The sequence below is a fragment of the Medicago sativa genome, chromosome 3 (assembly GCF_051527215.1).
Source record: "Medicago sativa cultivar Bolivia chromosome 3, Bolivia_mono, whole genome shotgun sequence".
Classification (NCBI taxonomy): Eukaryota; Viridiplantae; Streptophyta; class Magnoliopsida; order Fabales; family Fabaceae; genus Medicago; species Medicago sativa.
In genome coordinates this window covers 25582996-25606740 of record NC_140751.1, presented here as the reverse complement: position 1 = coordinate 25606740, position 23745 = coordinate 25582996, and the positions used below count along the sequence as shown (strand labels likewise).

At 33.1% G+C, this 23745-nt stretch overlaps 1 protein-coding gene across 3 annotated transcripts; it reads left to right on the top strand.

Annotated features, from left to right (window-relative positions):
• The first annotated feature begins 22073 nt into the window (after positions 1 to 22073).
• LOC146936668 (F-box protein SKIP23-like) lies at positions 22074 to 23745 on the top strand. Of its 3 annotated transcripts, none has more exons than XM_085751357.1 (2): positions 22074 to 23317; positions 23479 to 23745. In XM_085751357.1, the coding sequence occupies exon 1, from the start codon at positions 22166 to 22168 to the stop codon at positions 23303 to 23305; it is 1140 nt and encodes a 379-aa protein (XP_085607483.1). In that variant the 5' UTR covers positions 22074 to 22165; the 3' UTR covers positions 23306 to 23317; positions 23479 to 23745. The 3 variants fall into 3 exon arrangements, with proteins under 3 accessions (XP_085607483.1, XP_085607482.1, XP_085607484.1); XM_085751356.1 differs by having other exon boundaries at positions 22074 to 23334; XM_085751358.1 differs by having other exon boundaries at positions 22074 to 23339.

The window sequence follows — 23745 nt, the reverse complement described above, 5'->3', positions numbered from 1 at the left end:
TCCTTAAGTAACTGCTTCAACCAAATGAGCTCATGTGTTATTAGTGTCTTAGCCTTATATTTTGCTTCAATGCTTGATCTTGCAACTACATTTTATTTCTTACTCTTCCAGGATACCAGGTTTCCTCGAACAAGTACACATTACCTAGAAGTGTGTCATCTATCATTGGGTGAGCATGCACAATTGACAAATGAGTACAGGGGCAGATCCACCGTATGGCTGAGTGTGGCTATAGCCACACCATATTATTACCCAATTTTTTAATATACTAGGCTTAAACAATCCATTATATACAATATATGTTGTATGTATGTCATGTGTTCTAACTCAAGCACATAAGAAGGAGATTTCTTATGCTCAAGCGCAAAAGCAAGAGACTTCTAAACAAACAAATTATCATAATCAAATAGAGATGTTATTAAAAGAGATGTATTAATTAAAAGAAAAAGAGATGTTATTTTAACAAATTATCCTAATCATGCCCATTTTGGAGAATAATTTTGTTTCACAATATTTGTCACTTTCAAGTTTCAATGCAACATTAATTATTGTCTTGTACACAATACCCTTACATATTTATTGTAGAGAGAGAAAAAATAGAATGAAATAATAAATGATTAAGGGTATTATAGAAAACACACACACATATATAATTTCATCAAAAATAACAAAATTTATTTGGTTACTACAATTTCTTCAAAATGGACATGTATTTTGAAATAGAGGGAGTATTGGTTTATTTTTCATTAAAGAAAAATAATACTATGAAAATAGTGTATATAGTATTAATTGAAGGGTACAATTGAAAATTGCATTGGAAACTAAAAATGACATTAATTTTAATTTTTTTTAAAACGACGCTCATTTTAAAACGAAGGAAGTAATAGTTTAAAAACTCGATTACAACTTTTTTAGTTTCAAACCTATTTAAAAATTCCTAAATAGTTCAAGGACAATTAATTAAACCAATTTTTTTTGAGTAATACCTCAATTCGTCATTGAATTTTCCCCAATCAGCCAAATTCGTCTCTGAATTTTGCAAAATATCTATTTAGTCCCTGAATTTTACAGACGTCCATCAAAATGGTCCCTCTGTCCAAAAGCTCCCTTAGTAGTGATGATGTGTCTTCTTGCATGTTGTGTTGTCCTGTACACATGTCAACAAGGCAGCCACGTGTACAAGGACTAATTTGATGGAAATGGTAAAAATTCGAGATTTAACTTTTCAGTGTAATTTTTCATGTGTTTCCAATTATACCCCTCTATTACCATTGCCTTTCATCCTCACATTTCACTAAGAAGCATCAAACTAGTCCCCGACCTTTCTCCTTCCCGCCTAAACTGTCACCCTCTTCACTTCTCGAAAATCATCATCATCTTTGACGACCAACCTTGGAAGAGATACGGTTTTGAAGTCAGATTTCGTGGTTTGTCAAGGCAACGCCGTTCAACTTCGTTTTCCATTCACTCTTGTTCATTTCTCCCTTTTTCATGTCTGTTTTTTTTAAAAAAAATTCAGTTTTAGGTATTATTTTTCAACTTTTTACTTCATATCATGTTTCGTTGATGTTTGTTTGTGAATGTTGTGTGTTTGATTGCGTTTTTAGATTAGTAATTTTAGGGTTTTTTGTTAGAAACTTAATAATTTCATGTATTTATGTTTGGTTACTAAAAATGAAGAACATTATATTAGTAAGAACATTATATAAGATATCAAAAATAAAACATATACATTGGTATGTGTGTCGGAGTCAACTAGATCATGTATTAAGGGACGGATGGAGTAGTTATGAACAAAATCCAAATTCATATGTCACACACTCTGCATGAAACAGTTTAGATTCCTGATTCAGCAAAACAACAACATATAATATTTGAATGTCATATTATCAACATTTTAATTATATCTGTACATGACTTTAACTGCTTAAACACATGCCTCACAGACTCACAGTATCACAAAACCAACAAATACTTCACGTGAATGTTTTTAGAAGTCCCAACTCTTTTTACATGCATTGTGCACACTGCCATATGTTTTTTCCTTTATGTATTGTCACAACTACCTCAACTTACTTTGCATGCTCATTAATTGTAAAAGGCAATATAAAGTATTGTTGTTACAGCCAACTTGTCATAAAAGGCCAAATCAAATTTTAAAAAGTACTAAGATAATCTATAATATACATATGGAGAATGTTAACCAGTGCACTCTTATCATTTGTTAGCAGTCAAAATAATTAAGATTTTATTAACATATAGTGTAATAATTATTTTATGTTGAAAATAACAGTTTATATTTCCATAACAATTTTACTTGATTCATATAAATACTTACAGTTTCGCTAACAAATTCACATTAGAGGAAAATTTTATAGGAACAAAAAGTGTCATTAGTTTATATAGGGAAAAAAAACAATACTGTATTTATTTAATGTATTATTATATTATCTATAGTTAATTTTTTACATTTATTCATTATTAAAAAGGTTTATATAACCGAACTACCATTTATTCAAACTTATTGTTATAGTCAAGCATGCACAGTCAAAACTTTTTACTATCACATGCAAAGATTCTTTCCCAATACTCCCTCCGTCTCTCAATAGATTACCTGTTTGACAATGTATTTATGTCAATATTATGTACTCATACACTTATGTAAATCATAATTCATGTTTCATATATAGTTTAATATATTATCACATTTATACTGCCTCCGTCCCGCAATAGATAACCCATTTGAAAATGTGTATTTTTGACCTAACTTACTTTGACCATATTTTTTTACTAATATACAAAGGTAAATAATATCATCTAAGATGTCGTTAGATTTGTCTCGATGAGTATTTTCAAAATTATTCAAGATATTTAAACTCAAAATTATGCATTGACATGCGTAATAAGATCAACTGTATCAAGTATTAAGGGACGGAGGGAGTACAAATTTGAAATCTAAGTACAGTTTTTTTATACCTACCATCGAACTTAAATGTACTTCGATATTCTTCTACTATTTACTACAAATCCTGCAACACGCTAACTTAAATCTTTTATTGAGGGATGCCATTCAATATATATTTTACTGTTGTACTGCACATATATAGATCATGTCATGCTCCTCTTTAATATTTATCTTTCCAACACAACATTTTGTTGACCATTTCCTTTATCTCTAAAAGCAAGTACTTTTATATGCAAAGTTCATTGTAATTTTGTTGTACGTACCACATAATTTCGATACATATTTTCCCACCTACTCTAAAATACTCATGAAATTGTACTTAACTAACAAATTCTTATTCGTTTATTACAAAGTATATACAAACACAACAACACACAATATAATAATATATTATATTATTCAAAATAGTAGAATACAATTTTGAATTGGATATTGACACTATAATTAAAACTTTAATAGTTCACCATAGCCCAACACCCAATAACAATGGAATCAAGTTCTTCATCAATTAGTGAACTACCACAAAATCAAAGATCAGTTAATTGCAGCATAGGTCCATTAATGACTTCTGAAACTAATCGACTTTTCTTCATCGCAGTTTGCACAGAGGTATTACTACTGTTTATTATTAATTTTGTATTTTAGAGTTTTTTTTTTATATTTTCTTTAAGTAACGTCGTTTGATTTATATAACAGGTTATTTGCGAATTAGATCCCATTACTATTGCTGAACTTTTTGATGAACTTGATCAACAATGGACCTTGGTTGATGGTTTGGGAAATGTTCATGAAGTTGAATTTAACATCTATACTCATGTCAATCCTTACAACCGGTTGGGACAAGTTCAATTTTTTTTATAATATTACATCAAATCCACTAATGTCTTACACATATGTAGGAAATAGGTTTGTTAAAAAAAAACATATGTTGGAAATAGTATATTCATAATCAAACTCTTCAACGGTTCTGCACAAAACAATGAATATCCACGTTATCACAGATTAACTACTTCCTATCTTAAAAATCTGACATTTGAGGTTGAAATACCAGATACTACGTCAGTAACTACTGAATTGGTAAACCTTCTATCGTTAATTATGTTCATAGAATAATTATATCATTCATTATGTTTATAGAATAAGTTTTAATTTACAATTTAGATTTTTACTATTATTTTCTTAGTCGTTATCCTACATTTCAGATTCTACCACCTGACCTTGGAGTTTTCCTCCGAAGCATCAATCATGACTATCTACGAGTTTGTGGAGGATCGAATACTATAACTATTTGCAAATTGGAATTCAAAAAGAATGTCAATACCAATACAAGAAAAGTGATTATTACACGTGGTTGGAGATCATTCTGTTATCACAATGACATTCTTCCCAAAAGTCTATTGGAATTTAAGTGCGACTCAATAATGGCGAAAAACATCATTTTTGTTCACAAAGTTGTTACACATTGTTGAATTGTACTCTATATGATTTTATGAGTTGTGTTGTCTTTGTAATATAAATTGCTATTTCCATTCTGTCTTATTGACCTAATTATGTAACAACAACTATATGATATATCTAAGTTAACTTTCATTATCTTTTGCCTATTCATTTGTCTAATTATATTTAAATTCTTCTTAACGTTCTTACAGGGTTTTTTTTTAACTAATTCTTACTTCAATAACACTATTGACTGCTCCAAACTCTAAATTTGTTGTTCTTTTGTGTATTGTATGACCACAATTATTTTGTTTAACATTTATTACCTCTTATTATTCTTCTACTTTGCTATTTAGACCACAATTTATATTAATTATACTACCACTTTATTTAAGAAAGACCCAATAACCTACTCTATAGTTCTTTACCAACCCGACCAGTTATATTTACAAAAGCAAATTACATTGAGGGTTTCTCATCATTCACAAACACAAAAACACCAGTTCAGTTACCAAAGAGTGGATGAGAGCGACTGTAATATCCCGCCTGACAGTGTCGGTATATTACCCGTTGACCGTGTCAGATGAATTTAATTCATGGAAAGTAAGTTAATGGGAATATTTTATGAGATGTCAGCTTTTTACGGGAAAAGTATCAGAGTCGTTTTTAACACGCTTGAGGCAAGGGCAAAATGGTAAATTCATGTGGAAGGGATATTTATATTATTTTTGGGAGGAAAATATCTCATAACCCTTATCCTTTTCTCTCTCTTTCTATGTTGGCAAGAATTTCCCTCTTTCTCCCTCTCTTCTCCCACGCCCTTTCTCTCTTTCTTTCTTCAATCCTTCTCTAATTCTCCTTCTATACCAAGCATATTTTCTTGTTCCTTCATGATCCTCTAACTTATGGAAGCTTAGTCTTCTTTGATTCTTCCTTTTCTCCTTTCAAGAAGAGATCTAAAATCTAGGGTTTGATCTTGATCAAGAAGTTGAGGCTTTAGATTGTTGGTTTGGGAACTTATGTTGATTATGCTTCATGGGGTTGGTGAAACAAGCAAGAAACAACTATGAGCTAAGAAGCAAGATTTAGGGTTTGTTGGTGAGTAAGTTCAAGTATGGTTTCTTCATGATCAATCAAGGATCATGATGTCTTAGATTGCAAGAAAAGCATCAAGATAGAAAGTTTTGGACAAAGGAAGCAAGTGGAGCAAGGCTAGGGTTTTGGCATGATTGGGCTTGGCACATAGTGATGATTCAAGAACTTGGTTTAGGTGAGTTCCATAGATAGTTTTCCCACCCTTGGGATCATGTTTATGCCATGCTAGATTATTATGAAAGTTATGAAAATTCTAGGGTTTATGTATTAGTTTAGTTGCCCCTTTTCTTGCCTATGCGTACTAATATGTTTATACTTGCCAAATGAATGTTTTACAAGTTTCATATGATCAAATATGTTCTAAAACACTTAGAGACACTTGGTTTGAGGTTTTTGGGTCAAAAATACCATTTTTAGGGGTTCTGGACTGTCATAACTCGCCACGGCGAGCTATTACTCGCCACAGCGAGTTAGAAGGTCGAACAGGGGGTCCTGCTCGCCTCCCCCATAAACTTATTTGCCTAGGCCAGCAAATGGTGCAATCTGCACTGTTTGCTCGTTCAGGCATATTTTGGCAGTTTTCGCGAGGGATTTTCTTATGTAGTCTTTTATGAAAGTAAACCCCTCAAACCAATGTCTTAAATGATGATCAAAGAAAACATGATTCTTATGATATGAGGCAAGTATTAAGCATGTTAGTAAGGCATGGCATATGAGAGAACAAGTCATGAATCGGGTAGCAAGATATTCATTAAGCAAGGGAAAAACTAGAGCCTCGACATAGTCGTCGAGAACTAGCTAGTTAGTAAGATCCCTAGAATGATAAGACGCGGAGATATATATATATATATATATATATATATATATATATATATATATCTTCGCACATGATTAAGAATGAGATTTCAAGCATGTTAAGTTGTGGATAGGATAGTTAATCTATCCACCATGAATAAGTATGCACAAGCATGAATAAGTATGTATTTACCGTTAATCGGATCAATTTAAGGATCTGAGGTAAACATGTAAGCATGATTAGGTTTATCCTAGATATATGACAAGACCATGACAAGTATAAGTAGGTGGCATGTCTCTTGCTATCCACATCAGAGGGATACAAGAGGTTCTCATTATGAGAACGATTCAAGCCGTAAGGGACCCGCATGTCACCGAAAACGCAAGACTAAGATTATAACCGCATGGTGGTGTTCGTGTCTCTTGTTATCCACGCCAGGGGGATACGGGAGGTTCTCGACCTAAGGGGAACGGTTCAAGCCGCAAGGGACCCGCACGACACTGAGGGAGTCCGATGTACGTACATCGGTCATGTATGGGATTGTACTCGGGGTTACTCCACCCGGGGCTCTCCGTAAAATGAACCAAGATAATGATTGTTTGTTCAACGCTAACATAATTAATGAACTTATGTACGCCCATGCATGTTATGTTTATGATTAGGTTCATGATTATGCAAGAATGAGTCCATGCACGTTTATGTTTAAAGAACAAGAGCACTAGATGCTATATGACAAGTACAAAGCATGGAATAGAGCAAGTAATGAGCATAATACCGATGACGATCTTAGGTTTTCCCCTTATCGTATGCTTTAGATTCGTGCCATGATTATGTTATGTTTAGGCCTTGATACGTAGAGCGTATTCTTGGCAAAGCGGTTCTAGGTTCCCCTCGACCGCCATGACACGTATAGGAAGAGAAGCCTATAACAAGTGAGATAAGCCTATGACGGGTCTAGCATGCACTACCGTCTAGGAATCATGACCACACACGTATAATCAACCGTCAGGTTGTAATGTAGACACGTGGTGACCGTAGGTTTCCCCTGAGGTTACCTATAGCCTAGGATTTAGGGGAACTCACTGAGACATTATGTCTCATCCCAATCCTTATTTGTTTCAAATAAGCAGGATATTATGCAAGCTTGAAGCCGGATGGATGTTTCAACAAGTGCGCGTTCGTATCGCTTCAAGATGCCAAGAAAATCAAGGATGTAAATTCTACGTATGGATGAGATGTTTATGTTGTTGTATGTACGAACGCAATTTGTTGTATAAATATTCATTCGTATGTAATTTATGTTGTAAATTTTAATGTATCCAGTACTAATATTAACGCACGTGCTAGACTTTCTAGATACGTCTGGTATGGGTGTTACATTTGGTATCAGAGCAGGTCGATTCAGACCGTGCCTTGGGTCATTAAATTACAACAACGGAAGTGGGACCATTGGGTTCCAGGTAAATGTTCTAGTTGTTGTTGTTAGTTGAGCCTGATCAACTCAATTAAACATTCGACGATTAGGATGGATGCCTGAGAGCTGAATAGGACCCAGGAGGAACGAAGTATGTGATGAAGTAGTTTGATCGTGCCAAAAGGTGGCCGGTGAACCAATCAAGTAGAAGTGTGAATCCTCCGGGAATATAAGATATGTTAAGAAGGAATGTTCCGACAGTGTCGGGTAAGATGATAGTGATACTTAATGTACCCGTAGGTGTAGAAGTTGGATATATATATATATATATATATATATATATATATATATATATATATATATCTAATCATGACCGAAAGATTCGGTAAGAGTTGTTGATGGAACGGGTTTATGATATTCTGGAATGTCAGAACAAGGCTACAAGATAGTGAGAAGTCGACATATGTTGACGGAGTCAGCAGGCTCTCAGGAATAACAATATGTGAATGAAGTTAAGGACATGTATGCTCAGAAAGTTGTGTAAGTGGCAATGTAACGAGGTAAGTTATTCGTAGTGGAGAAAGTTAAGGATTCAAGAGAAAGTTTTATGTTATCAAGAGTAAGGAATTGATTTCCGGCGTGCCAAGAATTGTATCGAAAAAGGTTGATGTTGCCATGCATATGTTATAGAATATTTTACGATGGTAGGAACGAATGATGTGCATTGTATACTTGAGAATAAGAAATTTTATGCAATAAATGTTTTCTGAAAAATAGAGTTGGAGAAGCTCACCAATAGCAAGCCGGGGACGAAACTTTTCGTTTTCTACCAATTCGTTCCTATGGTTTGCAATGACTATTGGGGAGATGTCTTCGCAATAATCTTTTATGTGACGAAAATATTTTATGACCTCAAGTAACGAATACATATCATATCCTAAAATTTTCAAGGAAAAAAAGACATGGGCAACCATCAACGAAATCGATACGGTTTAAGGTAGCTTTGGAGGTTAATGTGTCAAGATCAAGAGTATAGAGTTCCGGTATTTAGAAGGAAAGTCACAGATGTTTATGCATGAGGTAAGAAGTAAGAAGTTAAAGCGGTACAAAGTTATGAGAAATTACAAGGTTCACGGATTATGTGGAATTAAAACGTACCTCTCGAACATATGTTTTGCTTAATTAACTTGCTAAGGCTTATTATGAAGTTGACCTATAAAGTTTAATGGATTTTAAAAAGATTTATGCGTATGGGTGATTGAGGTTGATATTTTTGAAAAAAAAAATTCACAAGAGATTTCCTAGGAACCGGTTTGCTTCGACACTCGTAGAGCGGTCTAGACTTATTAGAGTCTAGGTTTGATGGCACGTATGTGTTATCAATTCGTTCTATAATTTTAGAGCAATGGCCGGAGCCTAAACTCAATATAATTATAAAGTAGTGAATCATCAACGTCAATGACCCTTGCGTTAATTTACGAAGTTTTCTTTAAAAGGAAAATCAATGAGCAAGCATTGGTATGATTAAGCAAAATATAGTGTGCGAAGGTACCAGGCTAGATGTTCAAGGAAGATATGTTTAAGTGCTATATGAGTTTGTTAATGGAATTCAAGATTTTCTCGAAACAAGATCAAGTATGTTATGTATACCTCAACAAGTTCAACCACCCATAGCGTAAGGATACCCCCATGATAAGTATTATGAGTATAAAATAAGGTATCACAAGTTTTGAATTTACAAGATAAGTGTAAGGTTGTGACGTTAGTTGCAACATGGAAAATCTTGAAAATAGTTCAAGAAGTTAGTATTACAGTGGTAAGCAGAAATGTGAAGTCTCAATTACTCTAATGGATTAAAGTAATGGTTTAAGCCAACCGGTGGGAATCAGAGTAGCGCCATGGAAGCTAAATGTTAATCATGAAACATGGAATTTTAATATGAAAGAATCTTTGTAAAGAATATTCGGTTGGTGACACAAGTTTAACAAGAATGCATCATAAGACAAGCGAGGAGTTCTCGATGTGATAAGTAAGGATGGATGCTTATTCAATCAGTGTGGGCTAAGGTAAAAGTTTTAAGTGTGTGTCTTCACTTAAGTAAGATGAAAACGACAATAATTGCCATATATGAATTGGTTAGGATGCATGAATGATGATAATGAGAAACATGTAAGATTTAGAGGGTCTCCTCTAGTGACTCAAGTAATGAATGAAGCATCGAGAATGATGACCAGTTTTCGGAAAAGGAATTAACGCCCAAGCGATAACTGAATGAAATTATGTGGAGAATCAAGTTAGGTGTTCCTGAAGAAGAGGAACAAGTTACCGTCAAGTGGGCCAAAGATCGTCTATGGTCTGTGTTATGCAGTAATGCGTGTCTGAACTACGTATATTAGTTGAGAAGGTAAGAATCCACCTTCGGAGTTAAGCATGTTATCATGAAAGAAGATGCAACTCTCTAGTTTGTGCAATGAAAATCATACTCTCGTATGCAATACTTGTTAAGTGAAAACGATACTTGTTAAGACATGTTAAGTCCTGATTTTATAATTTTTAAAAGTTAAGGTTGGTATTAAGGAACTTGGGAACGAAGCTTATTTTAAACATGAAACTTTTCATTGTCAAAACTGAGGAGGTATGTCGCAAGCAAGTTTACATAAGACGAGCAGTAAAACCTTTTTCAAAATTCAAAGACTCGTCTTGTGGTTATGAAGTACCATTACTGACTCAGTTTCGAAATGATAATTTTATTTAGCTAAGTGTTTATCCGTTCCAAGAACTCGTATACCAAAGTTTAAAAAAAAAATTCTTAAAACAAGAAAGATTTTAGAACACGTATCGTTATCATTTAACAAAGGGCGGCACTTGAAAGTAGGCACATGTTATGGAAACGAGAATGTTCGTATGAAGTCAATATCCTACGGGATAAATGGAAATGTGTTAAGAATGTATGATGTATGTGCAAGTAAATTGATGCATGAAGTATATGTTTACCCGATAAGATTAAGTATGCATGAAAAGATGTTTCAAAGTTACAAGTAAGCACTGCTGGGCAAACCTAGTTTCCGATAGGACTCCAGTTAAAAGGCAAATCCTGAGTGTTCATGTTTATGATAAGATACATTCATGAATGGTTTATGCTAAGCAGGTAAGATCCGAGTCCGAGACAATACGACTATGGGTAGCAAGGTAAGTTCCAAGTCATGATATACTAAGATAACTCTAAGTTTGAGTGATATTAAGATCAAGAAGGTTATGTTCAGTTGCATGTAGGTTAAGAAACAAGATGAGGACATGATACGACAAACCCTTTGAAAATGTTTGAATAGAAAATGAGTGGCTCAGACCATAGATGGTAACTTTTTGTCATGATGATTGGCAGTCGGTCTCTAAATTTCGAGGACGATTTTTTTTTTAAGGGGGTAGGATGTAATATCCCGCCTGACAGTGTCGGTATATTACCCGTTGACCGTGTCAGATGAATTTAATTCATGGAAAGTAAGTTAATGAATGTTTTATAAGTTTCATATGATCAAATATGTTCTAAAACACTTAGAGACACTTGGTTTGAGGTTTTTGGGGTCAAAAATACCATTTTTAGGGGTTCTGGACTGTCATAACTCGCCACGGCGAGCTATTACTCGCCACAGCGAGTTAGAAGGTCGAACAGGGGGTCCTGCTCGCCTCCCCCATAAACTTACTCGCCTAGGCGAGCAAATGGTGCAATCTGCACTGTTTGCTCGTTCAGGCATATTTTGGCAGTTTTCGCGAGGGATTTTCTTATGCAGTCTTTTATGAAAGTAAACCCCTCAAACCAATGTCTTAAACGATGATCAAAGAAAACATGATTCTTATGATATGAGGCAAGTATTAAGCATGTTAGTAAGGCATGGCATATGAGAGAACAAGTCATGAATCGGGTAGCAAGATATTCATTAAGCAAGGGAAAAACTAGAGCCTCGACATAGTCGTCGAGAACTAGCTAGTTAGTAAGATCCCTAGAATGATAAGACGCGAAGTATATATATATATATATATATATATATATATATATATATATATATATATATATATATCTTCGCACATGATTAAGAATGAGATTTCAAACATGTTAAGTTGTGGATAGGATAGTTAATCTCTCCACCATGAATAAGTATGCACAAGCATGAATAAGTATGTATTTACCGTTAATCGGATCAATTTAAGGATCCGAGGTAAACATGTAAGCATGATTAGGTTTATCCTAGATATATGACAAGACCATGACAAGTATAAGTAGGTGGCATGTCTCTTGCTATCCACATCAGAGGGATACAAGAGGTTCTCATTATGAGAACGATTCAAGCCGTAAGGGACCCGCATGTCACCGAAAACGCAAGACTAAGATTATAACCGCATGGTGGTGTTCGTGTCTCTTGTTATCCACGCCAGGGGGATACGGGAGGTTCTCGACCTAAGGGGAACGGTTCAAGCCGCAAGGGACCCGCACGATACCGAGGGAGTCCGATGTACGTACATCGGTCATGTATGGGATTGTACTTGGGGTTACTCCACCCGGGGCTCTCCGTAAAATGAACCAAGATAATGATTGTTTGTTCAACGCTAACATAATTAATGAACTTATGTACGCCTATGCATGTTATGTTTATGATTAGGTTCATGATTATGCAAGAATGAGTCCATGCACGTTTATGTTTAAAGAACAAGAGCACTAGATGCTATATGACAAGTACAAAGCATGAAATAGAGCAAGTAATGAGCATAATACCGATGACGATCTTAGGTTTTCCCCTTATCGTCCGGTTTAGATTCGTGCCATGATTATGTTATGTTTAGGCCTTGATACGTAGAGCGTATTCTTGGCAAAGCGGTTCTAGGTTCCCCTCGATCGCCATGACACGTATAGGAAGAGAAGCCTATAACAAGTGAGATAAGCCTATGACGGGTCTAGCATGCACTACCGTCTAGGAATCATGACCACACACGTATAATCAACCGTTAGGTTGTAATGTAGACACGTGGTGACCGTAGGTTTCCCCTGAGGTTACCTATAGCCTAGGATTTAGGGGAACTCACTGAGACATTATGTCTCATCCCAATCCTTATTTGTTTCAGATAAGCAGGATATTATGCAAGCTTGAAGCCGGATGGATGTTTCAACAAGTGCGCGTTCGTATCGCTTCAAGATGCCAAGAAAATCAAGGATGTAAATTCTACGTATGGATGAGATGTTTATGTTGTTGTATGTACGAACGCAATTTGTTGTATAAATATTCATTTGTATGTAATTTATGTTGTAAATTTTAATGTATCCAGTACTAATATTAACGCACGTGCTAGACTTTCTAGATACGACTGGTATGGGTGTTACAGCGACAATGGTCCCTACTTCAAACCAAATCAGGTAACAATTCCCTTTTCTTGCTCTTTCTCAATTCTGCATGATACGTTAAAGTATATATAAAGACAGTATGAAATAAGATCTTTTTGATTATATAGTAGTAGACAAGATCACTGAATCAATGTCCCCTTATTTCCACAAGACATTTTATAACCTTATTTAGTAGTTTTAGAGCCAACGATCTCTAAAATTAACGATTATATTAGCAATTATGTTTAGATCTGAATATGCGTTTTTTTTTACTTCATCATTAGATTTTAACTAAAATATTTAATATCATATCATTAACAATTCTTTTAAATCATTTATATAAATCATTAATACATTAAATTAATATGTTTTCAGTTATGGATCTTTATCTATCACGGCAATTTATTATAACATTATTATTTCAGCCATGCTATATCATACGAACCGTACAACCACGAATTCCACGAAATAGTGTAAATGCAGTTATCAATTATGTATTATTTTAAATATTAAAAAAATAAAATTTGGGTGTTTCTTGGAATACATGCGGTGTCAGACTTATTCTTAGATTTCTTAGATTTTGTTTTCCTGGAAAGAGGCATTTCCCTTATTATTTTTGTTTTTGATATTGTATTCATCAACATTTGACTTTTTCTTATATAAATGTGTCATTAGTCAAAATGCTGAGGGAAGTTCATCAAGAGCTGAGGGAAGTTCATCAAGAGGTTCAACCACTTTTCAGACCATCATTTATCTTGATCAGGTATTATTAATATAAGATTTCAGTTTACATTTGTTTTACAATGTTTTATTTATTAATAACAAATCATTCATTTATTTTAAATCAAGTAATATTTTTTTTATTAGGATGCAATTGAAATATCTAATGAGTTTGTTGAACAATAGAAAAGTGTCATATCTGAGGAAAATTATGGATGCATTGTAGATCCTGATGGTAATTACTTTGAGATTGAAACCTCTACCATTGTATCTGAAAACACTATCCATGCTGGAATTAGGATTTCAGAATATTGTGGATTTCATGAACCACAACAAGTTATCTTTGATTTCCAGCCTGATTTTCATCAATTCAATATGCGCATTATTGACAATGAAGGAAAAGATGTTTCATACTATGACTTCCATTACCCAGTTAATGAACATGCCAGAAAACTTGATGATCCCAATTATGAGGTACATCCTCAATTGATCACTATACCAAGATCGGCTGAGGACATGTACATTTCAATAGGATGTGCTATGCAACATATGAATATAAATCCTCTCATATTTGAAGCACAGCAAAATCCTGACCTAATGCCCTTACTGTATCCATTTGAATGGTTCTCTGATGTCTCTAAAGCTATATCCAAAGGAAAGAGTGTAATGGTTAGTTACATTATATGTATTTGATATTATTTCAAATTCCTTATTCAATAATCGTAATATATGATCTTATCTAATGTTTTTTCTTATGTTATACTCAACACTTCCCACAATCTATTGCCAATGAAGCAAATATTGATAATGTAGTTGACATTGCTGTGATCAATGATGAAACCGATCAGATCATTAGATGCAAAATCAAACAATCCAACAGAATTCCTCCTGAATACTCAATTGGTGGAGAATGGTATTCATTTGTTAAGAATCTCAAGTTGAAAGTTGGGGATAAGTTGGGATTAGGAATGGACAATCCTCCTACTCATATTCAGGTTGTTGCTTTAAGATCTGCAGGTAGCGATCACAATGAGTAAAGAATTGAAGATGTTTACTAAATTATGATGAACTGATCATTGTTATAATACTATGTGTTTGTTGCTAATGGTTGTGTAACTTAAGAACAATTTCATTTCTTTCCTATCAGTTTATGTTGCTACATTCAAACAGCTGTCTTTTATTCTTAATGTATTAAGTTAAGTCTTTATATTTCATATATCTACTCTATGTTGTGATAACATATTAATTAGTTTTTTTCATAAACTTTATGTTCTAACATTTGTTCGAAGTTATTTTATCACCAACCTTTATAATATATACAACTAACTTATAATTATCATTGCGTTATACTTCTAAACTACATAATAAACTTTCACAAGTTTTTTTTTGCAAGTTTTTTATAAAATTGTTGATAGATATGTCTCATATCTTTGGTATTTACTCTAATTGGTTGCAACGTAAAAACTTTGTATGCATTTTTCATATGTAATATTAAAATTCACTTAGAATATTCTAAATTTCCTACAATCCTTTAATCAACCAGTTACATGTCTCAATTTAATTATTCTTTTATATAGCTTAGTAACAAATCAACTACTACAAGTATGGTAATTACTTTTTTTATATATGTTATTAAAAATAATTAATCTAATCAACACTTAACATAACAATTTAACAAATCTATTTTGAATATATATGAACCTATACAATTTATTTTCGTATTGCTGAGACATTGTCATATTTTTAAATTTTACATTTATATAACATTTCATAAATAATTATATATACTTTAATTTGTCTCATATATAACAACCAAAATTATTGCTTCTGAATTTGATTTAATTACTATACCCATTTTAGAGTTTTACCTAATCATTTTTAACGGATTAGATATATATATATAATATGCATTTTTACCTTTTTAAGATTCTTTTTTCTTGATACATTCAAATACCTAAACTTTTCATTGTATCACGGTATCAATGTAAGGTCACTATCTTTAGTTTTATTTAATATCAGCTTTTAGTCTATCTATCATTTCCTTTGCAGTAAGCTAAATACAATATAATATATATGGTACACAATATAAATTATAATACACACCTATATGACAAAAGCTCATTGCTGCTTTTTTTACCCTCAGATCTGTTATGCTATATAAACCGCAAACATAGACTACTTGACAATTTCACTTCTCTCCATTCTAATTTCGTCCAAAAACATTACCATGAAAGGTATCGAAACCTTACTTCAAAAAAACCCCCTTCATTATTTTTCAGTAGTCAAGATTGCAGAGCAGGTTTACTCACTATTTTCTTTTCTTATAGTTTATGCATTCTTAACTAATATGAACATTAAATGTTTTTATACTTATTGTTTTTTCTTTGTTTAGATGCATCCTGAGGTGAAACCATCTTTTGTGAAGGAAAATTTAGCTAACCTTGTAGGTTCATGGCATCTTTTCAATAAGGAAAACATGGGCCATATTCTAACATTCAACAAGAGTTTTGTTAATCCTTTGTTGAGTAACGGTTGGTCTGAATTTAAAAATTTTAATGATCTTCCTGACAACGTTGAGATTGTGTTTGGTTACTACGGATATAACTTGTTCACAATATATATGTTCAAAACTATATACAAACATTCCAAACTTCCTGCATGACACAGTCGCTGCATTATTGGGAATGAAACAACCTATTTTGATTCTTTCCTTACTGAAGATGACTTTATGAACCCAATGAAGGTTTGTATTGCTTTTGTCCTATTATACTTCTTTGACTTTATTTCTAATTGTTATTTAATTGTTTGTTTATTATTTATTTTTAAGCTATTATGTGTAATTTATGCAGCAAGTGGATAACAACTTTGCTCAGTATCTCAAACAGTATGGCTATCAGGGACTAAAACTCTGGTGATAATGGCCATGAAGAAAAATTCCAAGTTTACTTCCTTAATGATGAAAATTTGACTACACAGTTTGGTACAACCTGGGATCATTTCTGCAGATTAAACAATTTCAGGATTGGCCAAACAATACGCTTCAAATTGATCATTTCAGATAATGCAAAATGTCATGTCTACAAAGTTAATCCTTCAGCTTCATCTTCTACTCCATCTTTTTAATGATCACAACTTCTGTCAACATTTCAGTTCAACTGCTGCTGCCATCTCAAAGATTACAATCGGTTCACCATCTCATGTTTTTTTTAGTGTCTTTGCTTAAATACTATCGTCTGTAACCTAAGTACATTTAAATTTATCTAAGCTTTTTTTATTTCACTATGCTATGTTAATTAAAATTCTCCGTTCTGTTAACGTTTATATCAACCATTAGGAAACTATAAGGTAACATATAACATATTTCAATTAATTTTATATTGTTTTAAAAAATAGGGTTAATTAAGTTTTTAGTCCCTATGAATACTCACAGTTTTGTTTTTAGTCCCTACAAAATAAAATCACACTTTTTAGTCCCTATAAAATTTTCCATCAGCATTTTTAGTCCCTATAAATTTTTCCATCAGCACTTTTAGTCCCTGTAAAAAATTTCCATCAATAGTTTTGGTCCCTAAAATGCTTAAGGAAAATATCACAGGGACTAAAAAGTGTGATTTTATTTTATAGAGACTAAAAACAAAACTGTGAATATTTACAGGGACTAAAAACTTAATTAACCCTAACAAATAAATACATATGGTTATCAATATAACATTTTTTTTTGAAGGAATCAATATAACATTTAAATAACATGTAAATTAAATAATATAAATATCCGATTTTATATTTTCAGCATTTAAATAACCGATCTATACAATATTAATACTTAACATATTATATTTTCTTATGATCTTATACTCATGTTTCTGTCAATTATATTATTACTTCGAACATAATATAAATTACGAAATCTGCATAAAATTTCAAAATCTAGGATTAATTTATTTTCACATACATAATTTTAGTTCACTACATTTTTAGTTTTATAAAAAACATCATTCTAAAGGACAAACATACAACCTTCTGCTAAGGATTTCAAAATTAAACAAAATATCTATTCCTGCGGCCCATTCTTTTGATGCAACCAATTCGTACCATCCTTTGCTCAGGTACTTCTTATTTTGATCTCGCATACACGTGAGTACCTGACATACATAAGTAATCTTGGTTTCTTCATCAACAAGAGTTAAGCTATTCACACAATTCATGATAAGTTGTTCAGCTACATGGCCTTGCAAGTGCTAATGCAAATTACAATGTCATACCATTAGTGCAATATATTATAATCAATTTTAATATTATTATCAATATTTGTAAAGTTACTATGAATAATAGCAATAATTTCTTACCACAACTCCTCTTCCATGTCTACCATTTTTTTTTAACTCTTGTGTCCAAATCAATGGATTCATCTAAACGTTTTTGTGCCAAAAGAGAGATATTCTGAAATAGATAGCTTCAACACATCCTTCTTATACCACTATATTATCCATTAAACAAACTTAACTTATTAAACAATTCTAAAAGGTACTGAAAATATATTATACAAACATATTGTCAAGTCTTATCAATATATATATAAGGAATCTATTTTTACTTCTGCAGTAATAGTAGACATAACGTACCAAAAATTTGTGAGGAATCAGAGCAATATATTTCAATAAATTAGTATTGATATATTATATTATATGTTCATTTAAGTACATATATTATAATGTTGTACTCCATCCGATCACATTTAGAAGCAAAAAATTACTTTATTGGTCTACTGAATAATTAATGTATTCGGTAACATTTATGAATCAGATACATTAATTATTGAATGCACCTAAAAATTGTTTTTTCCTTATAAATGTCACTGAAGAGAGTACTTCCTATCACAACAAAATCAATGCTAACATTCAATAATACAAATACATTTCACCTAAACTAACACTCCTCTTTAATATACACACTCCAATTGCTATAATTTGCTATTCACTCTTTCCATGCCTCAAATCAATTTAACGCATGGAAGTGTGATCAACCATATCATTTAATTTAACTCCTTTGTTCCAACCACTCTTAATGCATACATTTATACCATTTTTCATTCCACACTATTTCTTTTGTATTTCCCTTGACTATATATAAGCATAATATGTGTGCTAACAAATTACATATAAACTTTTGTCCAACAATTTCTTTTCTTACATAAGTTTCAACTACTAAAAATATCACTTTTAACTGCTTGCTTCACTAAACTTACAAGGTTTCAACTACTAAAAATCTCACTTTTAACTGCTTGCTTCACTAAACTTACAATGACATCCATAGAAAATATGGTTCAAAGAGGTCCAATTGTTTTTGTTTCTACAGTCAGTCTATTTGACCAGGCTTATATATCCTTAACAAGGATTTTTTTTATAGTTCCTTTATTTAAATTATTTTCTTACAGGTTACGTCAAACTGATACAATTATTTTTATTTTCTTGCAAAAAAATGTTGAAGTAGATCCTTATTTTGTGGAAAAATATGGAAATCAATTTGAGCATTGTTGGGATATTTTAACACTAGATAGATCTTTTATGAGAATGAACATACAAAATAACATTTTTAATCCTATCATAACTGACGGTTGGAAATTTTTTCAACGATTTTTCAACATACCTGATAATGTTGAAGTTATATTTGCATATTTTGGTTCCAACTTTTTCAAGTTTGCAGGTTACAATTCAATAAGTTCTCTTACTACCATACCTTTGTTTCAAAGCAGAAGTTTAATATCAAATGAGACCAAATATTTTGATATTCAACTTATGGGATCTGACTTACGAAAATCAAATATGGTTTGTTCTTCCTCAAGTTTATTTTTAAAAATTTATCTTACTAAATCAATCTATGATTAATTCTTATATTATTTATTTCATCCAGAACATATCACCAGATTTTGGAAACTATCTCAGCTACAACGTATGCGATCGAATAATGTTATGTGGGGATTATGGACATAACCAAATGTTCGAATTAATTAGAGCCAATGATAACAACCAAATCAAACAATTAGGACATCGATGGAAGTTATTTTGTCAACGAAGACATTTTACTCCAGGATGTTATATAAGATTTAAATTTTATTACATAATTGTTATACATGTAACGTTTTTATGCTTTGAATTTACTGTAACATGTCATGTTTTATGTATGTCCTTATTAGATGTTTGGCATGTTTAATATTAAAGTTTGTACTCTTTTTTAAAATGTAACTTAATGCTTGAAATCTTAGTACCAGATTAATGTATTATTATTGTTATCATGTTCCAAACTTCATTTGTAGATGATTCATTTCTAATTTTTTTATTACAATTTTTATTTATACTTTTTTTAACTATTCTTAATATATAGTTTTATACCCTTCATTATGTGTTACCTATACATAATATATAGTATTATACAATCAATTTTTTTTAATACACACATTTTACATCTATTATATATACCATTAAACATTTACAACAAATGCTTATTAATTGTAAAATTCATACTAACAAATTCACCCTCGACCAACCAGTACCCGTGCGGATGCACGGGTATGTTACTAGTTTATAAAAAGGGTTTTTTGAGGTTAGTATTGAAGGGTGATTTGCATTTTTGATGTTGTTTTGCTTTTGATTGTGACTGATGTTGGAAAAATTCGCAGGATGGAAGACTATATTACGCTAATCTTGCATCACAGTGGTTGTTTAGAGCGAGATGAGTATCAGAGGCTGCAATACGTCCGTGGTGAAATATGTGTTTGGGAGAAAATGGATGCTGATGAGTTATGTTTGTGGGACATTGAGAAGATGGTGAAAGCTTGCATATGTTACTTCAAGGTATCTAAACTGTGGTATTGAAAGCCGTATGAAGGTGCTGAAAATGATTTAAACATCTGCTTAAATCCATTAACAACTGATAAACATGTTTGTGATATGGTGCATGTTGCAAGAGCAAATGGAAATGAAGTGGAAATATATGCATAACATGTGGTAGATACGGAAGAGGTTGAAATTGTGCCATTAACAAATGAAGAGAGGGAGGAGCTTGAGAGAGCAATGGAAAAGTCTTTGAGAAGTATGGCCAAAGGAGGATTAACAATTGAAGATGAACCAGTCAATATTATGGAGGTTGATATTTTAAGTGCTGAGGAAAGAAATGTGGTGGACTGTTTGATTGCTAGTGTGCAAAACAGAGTATATAATCAAGAGGAAAATGTTGATGGTACTCAAGGAATGGAGGAAATAATTTGTGATACTCAAGGAAATGAAGAAGACAATGTTGGTGCTACTAACACTCTCCTCTTCAGTAGCACCAACATTGTCTTCTTCATTGGTGCTGCACAAGGAAGTGAAGAAGTTAATGTGGTTGACAATGAAGGAGGAAACATTACTCCAGAAACTCAACCTGAAGAAACACTGATTCAGACAAATGTCACCCAACAGTTATAACATTAGGGTTTTAAGTTTTTTTAATTGGGGAAGAACTTTGACATCAATTCATGGAAGAAATTTTGGGAATTTTGAACTCTAGGTGACAAATTATAACATTAGGGTTCCAAATTTATATATTTGGGGAAGAAAGAGCCGTTCATGAGAAAGAGGGAAAGAGTAGAAAGAGTCGTTGGAATTTTTGCATTTTTCTGAAAATCAATCAATTTGGTCCTTGATAATTTTCTGAAAATCAATCAATTTGGTCCCTGCTTACGTGGCATCTGATGTGGTAAGCCTTGTAAGAGGTTAACGGTACACGTCACCTCCGTTAACAGACCAACTTAACGAAGGGATTGATTTGATTGACATTTTTTAAATTCATGGACTAAATAGATATTTCGTAAAATTCAAGACGAATTTGACTGATAGGTGAAAATTCAAGAACGAATTTGAGGTATTAGGGGAATTATTCACTTTAGTCCCTGAATAGGAAATGAGTAGTCACTTTAGTCCCTGAATGCAGAGAAATTGCAAAACAGTCCCTGAATGTAGACTTTGTTGGTCAATTTCAGGGACTAAAGTGACGAACGAAGTCTACATTCAGGAACTAAATTGACTAACAGAATCTGCATTCAGGGACTAAATTGACTAACAGAGTCTACATTCAGGGACTATTTTGCAATTTATCTGCATTCAGGGACTAAAGTGACGACTCATTTTCTATTCAAGGACTAAAATGACTAATTTCCCGATGTATTACTCCAATTTTTTATTACAAAGATTTACTAAAATGGATTTAAAAGTAAAAAATTGGTTTTTTTACATTCTCGAGGTTATCCCGGTGAAAGATTTTTCACTCTAGAGTTCTCTCTCTGCTACATCAAAGGAAGAAGAAGAGAAGCTGAATGTCCGATCAGCATCCATGGCAGCTCCGGCAGGCTGGTCTGAACTTCCAAAGGAGCTCCTCCATCTCATCTCTCAACTCCTCGACATCGAAATCGATCTCCTCCGCTTCCGATCAGTTTGTTCCAATTGGCGCTCTTCATCAATCCCAAATCATCATCAAATTCTACCATTCAAATTCCCATTCCTCATCAATTCCATCCACAACAGAAACAACACTTCCTTTTCACACCTCTCCAAACAAAATTTCTTCCTAATCAAACCCCCACAACAACACCAAACCCTAACCCTAACTCGTCCTTGGTTGATCAGAATCAGTCAAAGCTCAACTGGTAAAACGCAACTCTTCCATCCACTTATCCGTCATGTCTCACCTTATCATTTCCCTCACGTTCTCGACTCCGATAAACTCTCTGTTGTGCCATTGGGAAACAATTTCATCATGGAGTATGATTTTACAATAGACGGTGAAGACTATGACTGTGACTACATTTACCCTGAGAAGGCTGTTGCTGTGACGTGCCATGGGAAAAAGCCTATTGTTCTTGGTACATTGTTCGTTAGTCCACAGCCGTTGATTTTGAAATGTGGTGATGAGAATTGGAAGTTTGTACATGATATGTCGGTTTATTTGGGAGATATTTGTGTTTTTAAAGGGTTTCCTTATGCTGTCGATAAAATTGGTAAGTTGGTTAGGGCTGGATTGGATGACTCGATTGACTCGAGTGTCTCGAGTGTCCAGTTAGTAGCTGAACCTTTGGTTGGTGGTGGTGGGTTCAGGAAATTTTTATTGGAGAGTGAGGGTGAGTTGTTGTTAGTGGATGTTTATGAGTGTACACGTGTTGGGTTTCCTGATCATGATCCTGTGAGGATTGATTTGTTTAAGCTTGATGAGAAGGAGAAGAAGTGGGTGAAGTTGACGAGTTTGGGGGATAGGGTTTTGTTTTTGGGGTTTGTATGTTCCTTTACTGTCTCTGTTTCGGATTTGTGTGCTGCCAAAGGGAATTGTGTGATCTTTATGGATAATATCCTCAAATCGTTTACGCACTTTGATGCTGCTAGCTGTGTTTTGGATTTGGATGAAGGTCGACTTTCGCCTTTGTCCGATTATCCTGAATATGATGTGTTCTTGCCACCGGAGTGGAACGTCAATAGTTGAACTTGGAACTGAGTATGTTATCTTGCATTGTAAGGTTTCTAATGTGATTGTTATGTAGCTTTATTGTGCTTAGTTTATGTCGTTTACGCACCATGGCAATTTTTTATTATGAAGTTTCTGGATTTGACATTGTTCATGGGTTTGATTTTCTTCTTTTATTGTTCCTTTTGCAGACTAACTATATGCTTACCAACAAACTCCTAATTCCTAATTATATGTTCATATGTAATGATGCTGGAAATGAACGAGGTTGACTATGGGTTGCCGGATAAACGTTCTAATGGATTATGCAACTCTCCTTTGTAAGATAGTTATGATTATTCAAGGTTTGTTATGTTGTGTTATTTTGATGTTGACCCCTTGTAGTATTATGGTGATGTAAAGTTGAAGCTTATTTGATCAATGACACTTATATATTAACTAAGTTTACTTAATGTTGA

Bases quoted from the DNA above. Each gene is read 5' to 3' on its own strand.
- LOC146936668 (XM_085751357.1), top strand. From the start codon at position 22,166: ATGGCAGCTCCGGCAGGCTGGTCTGAACTTCCAAAGGAGCTCCTCCAT.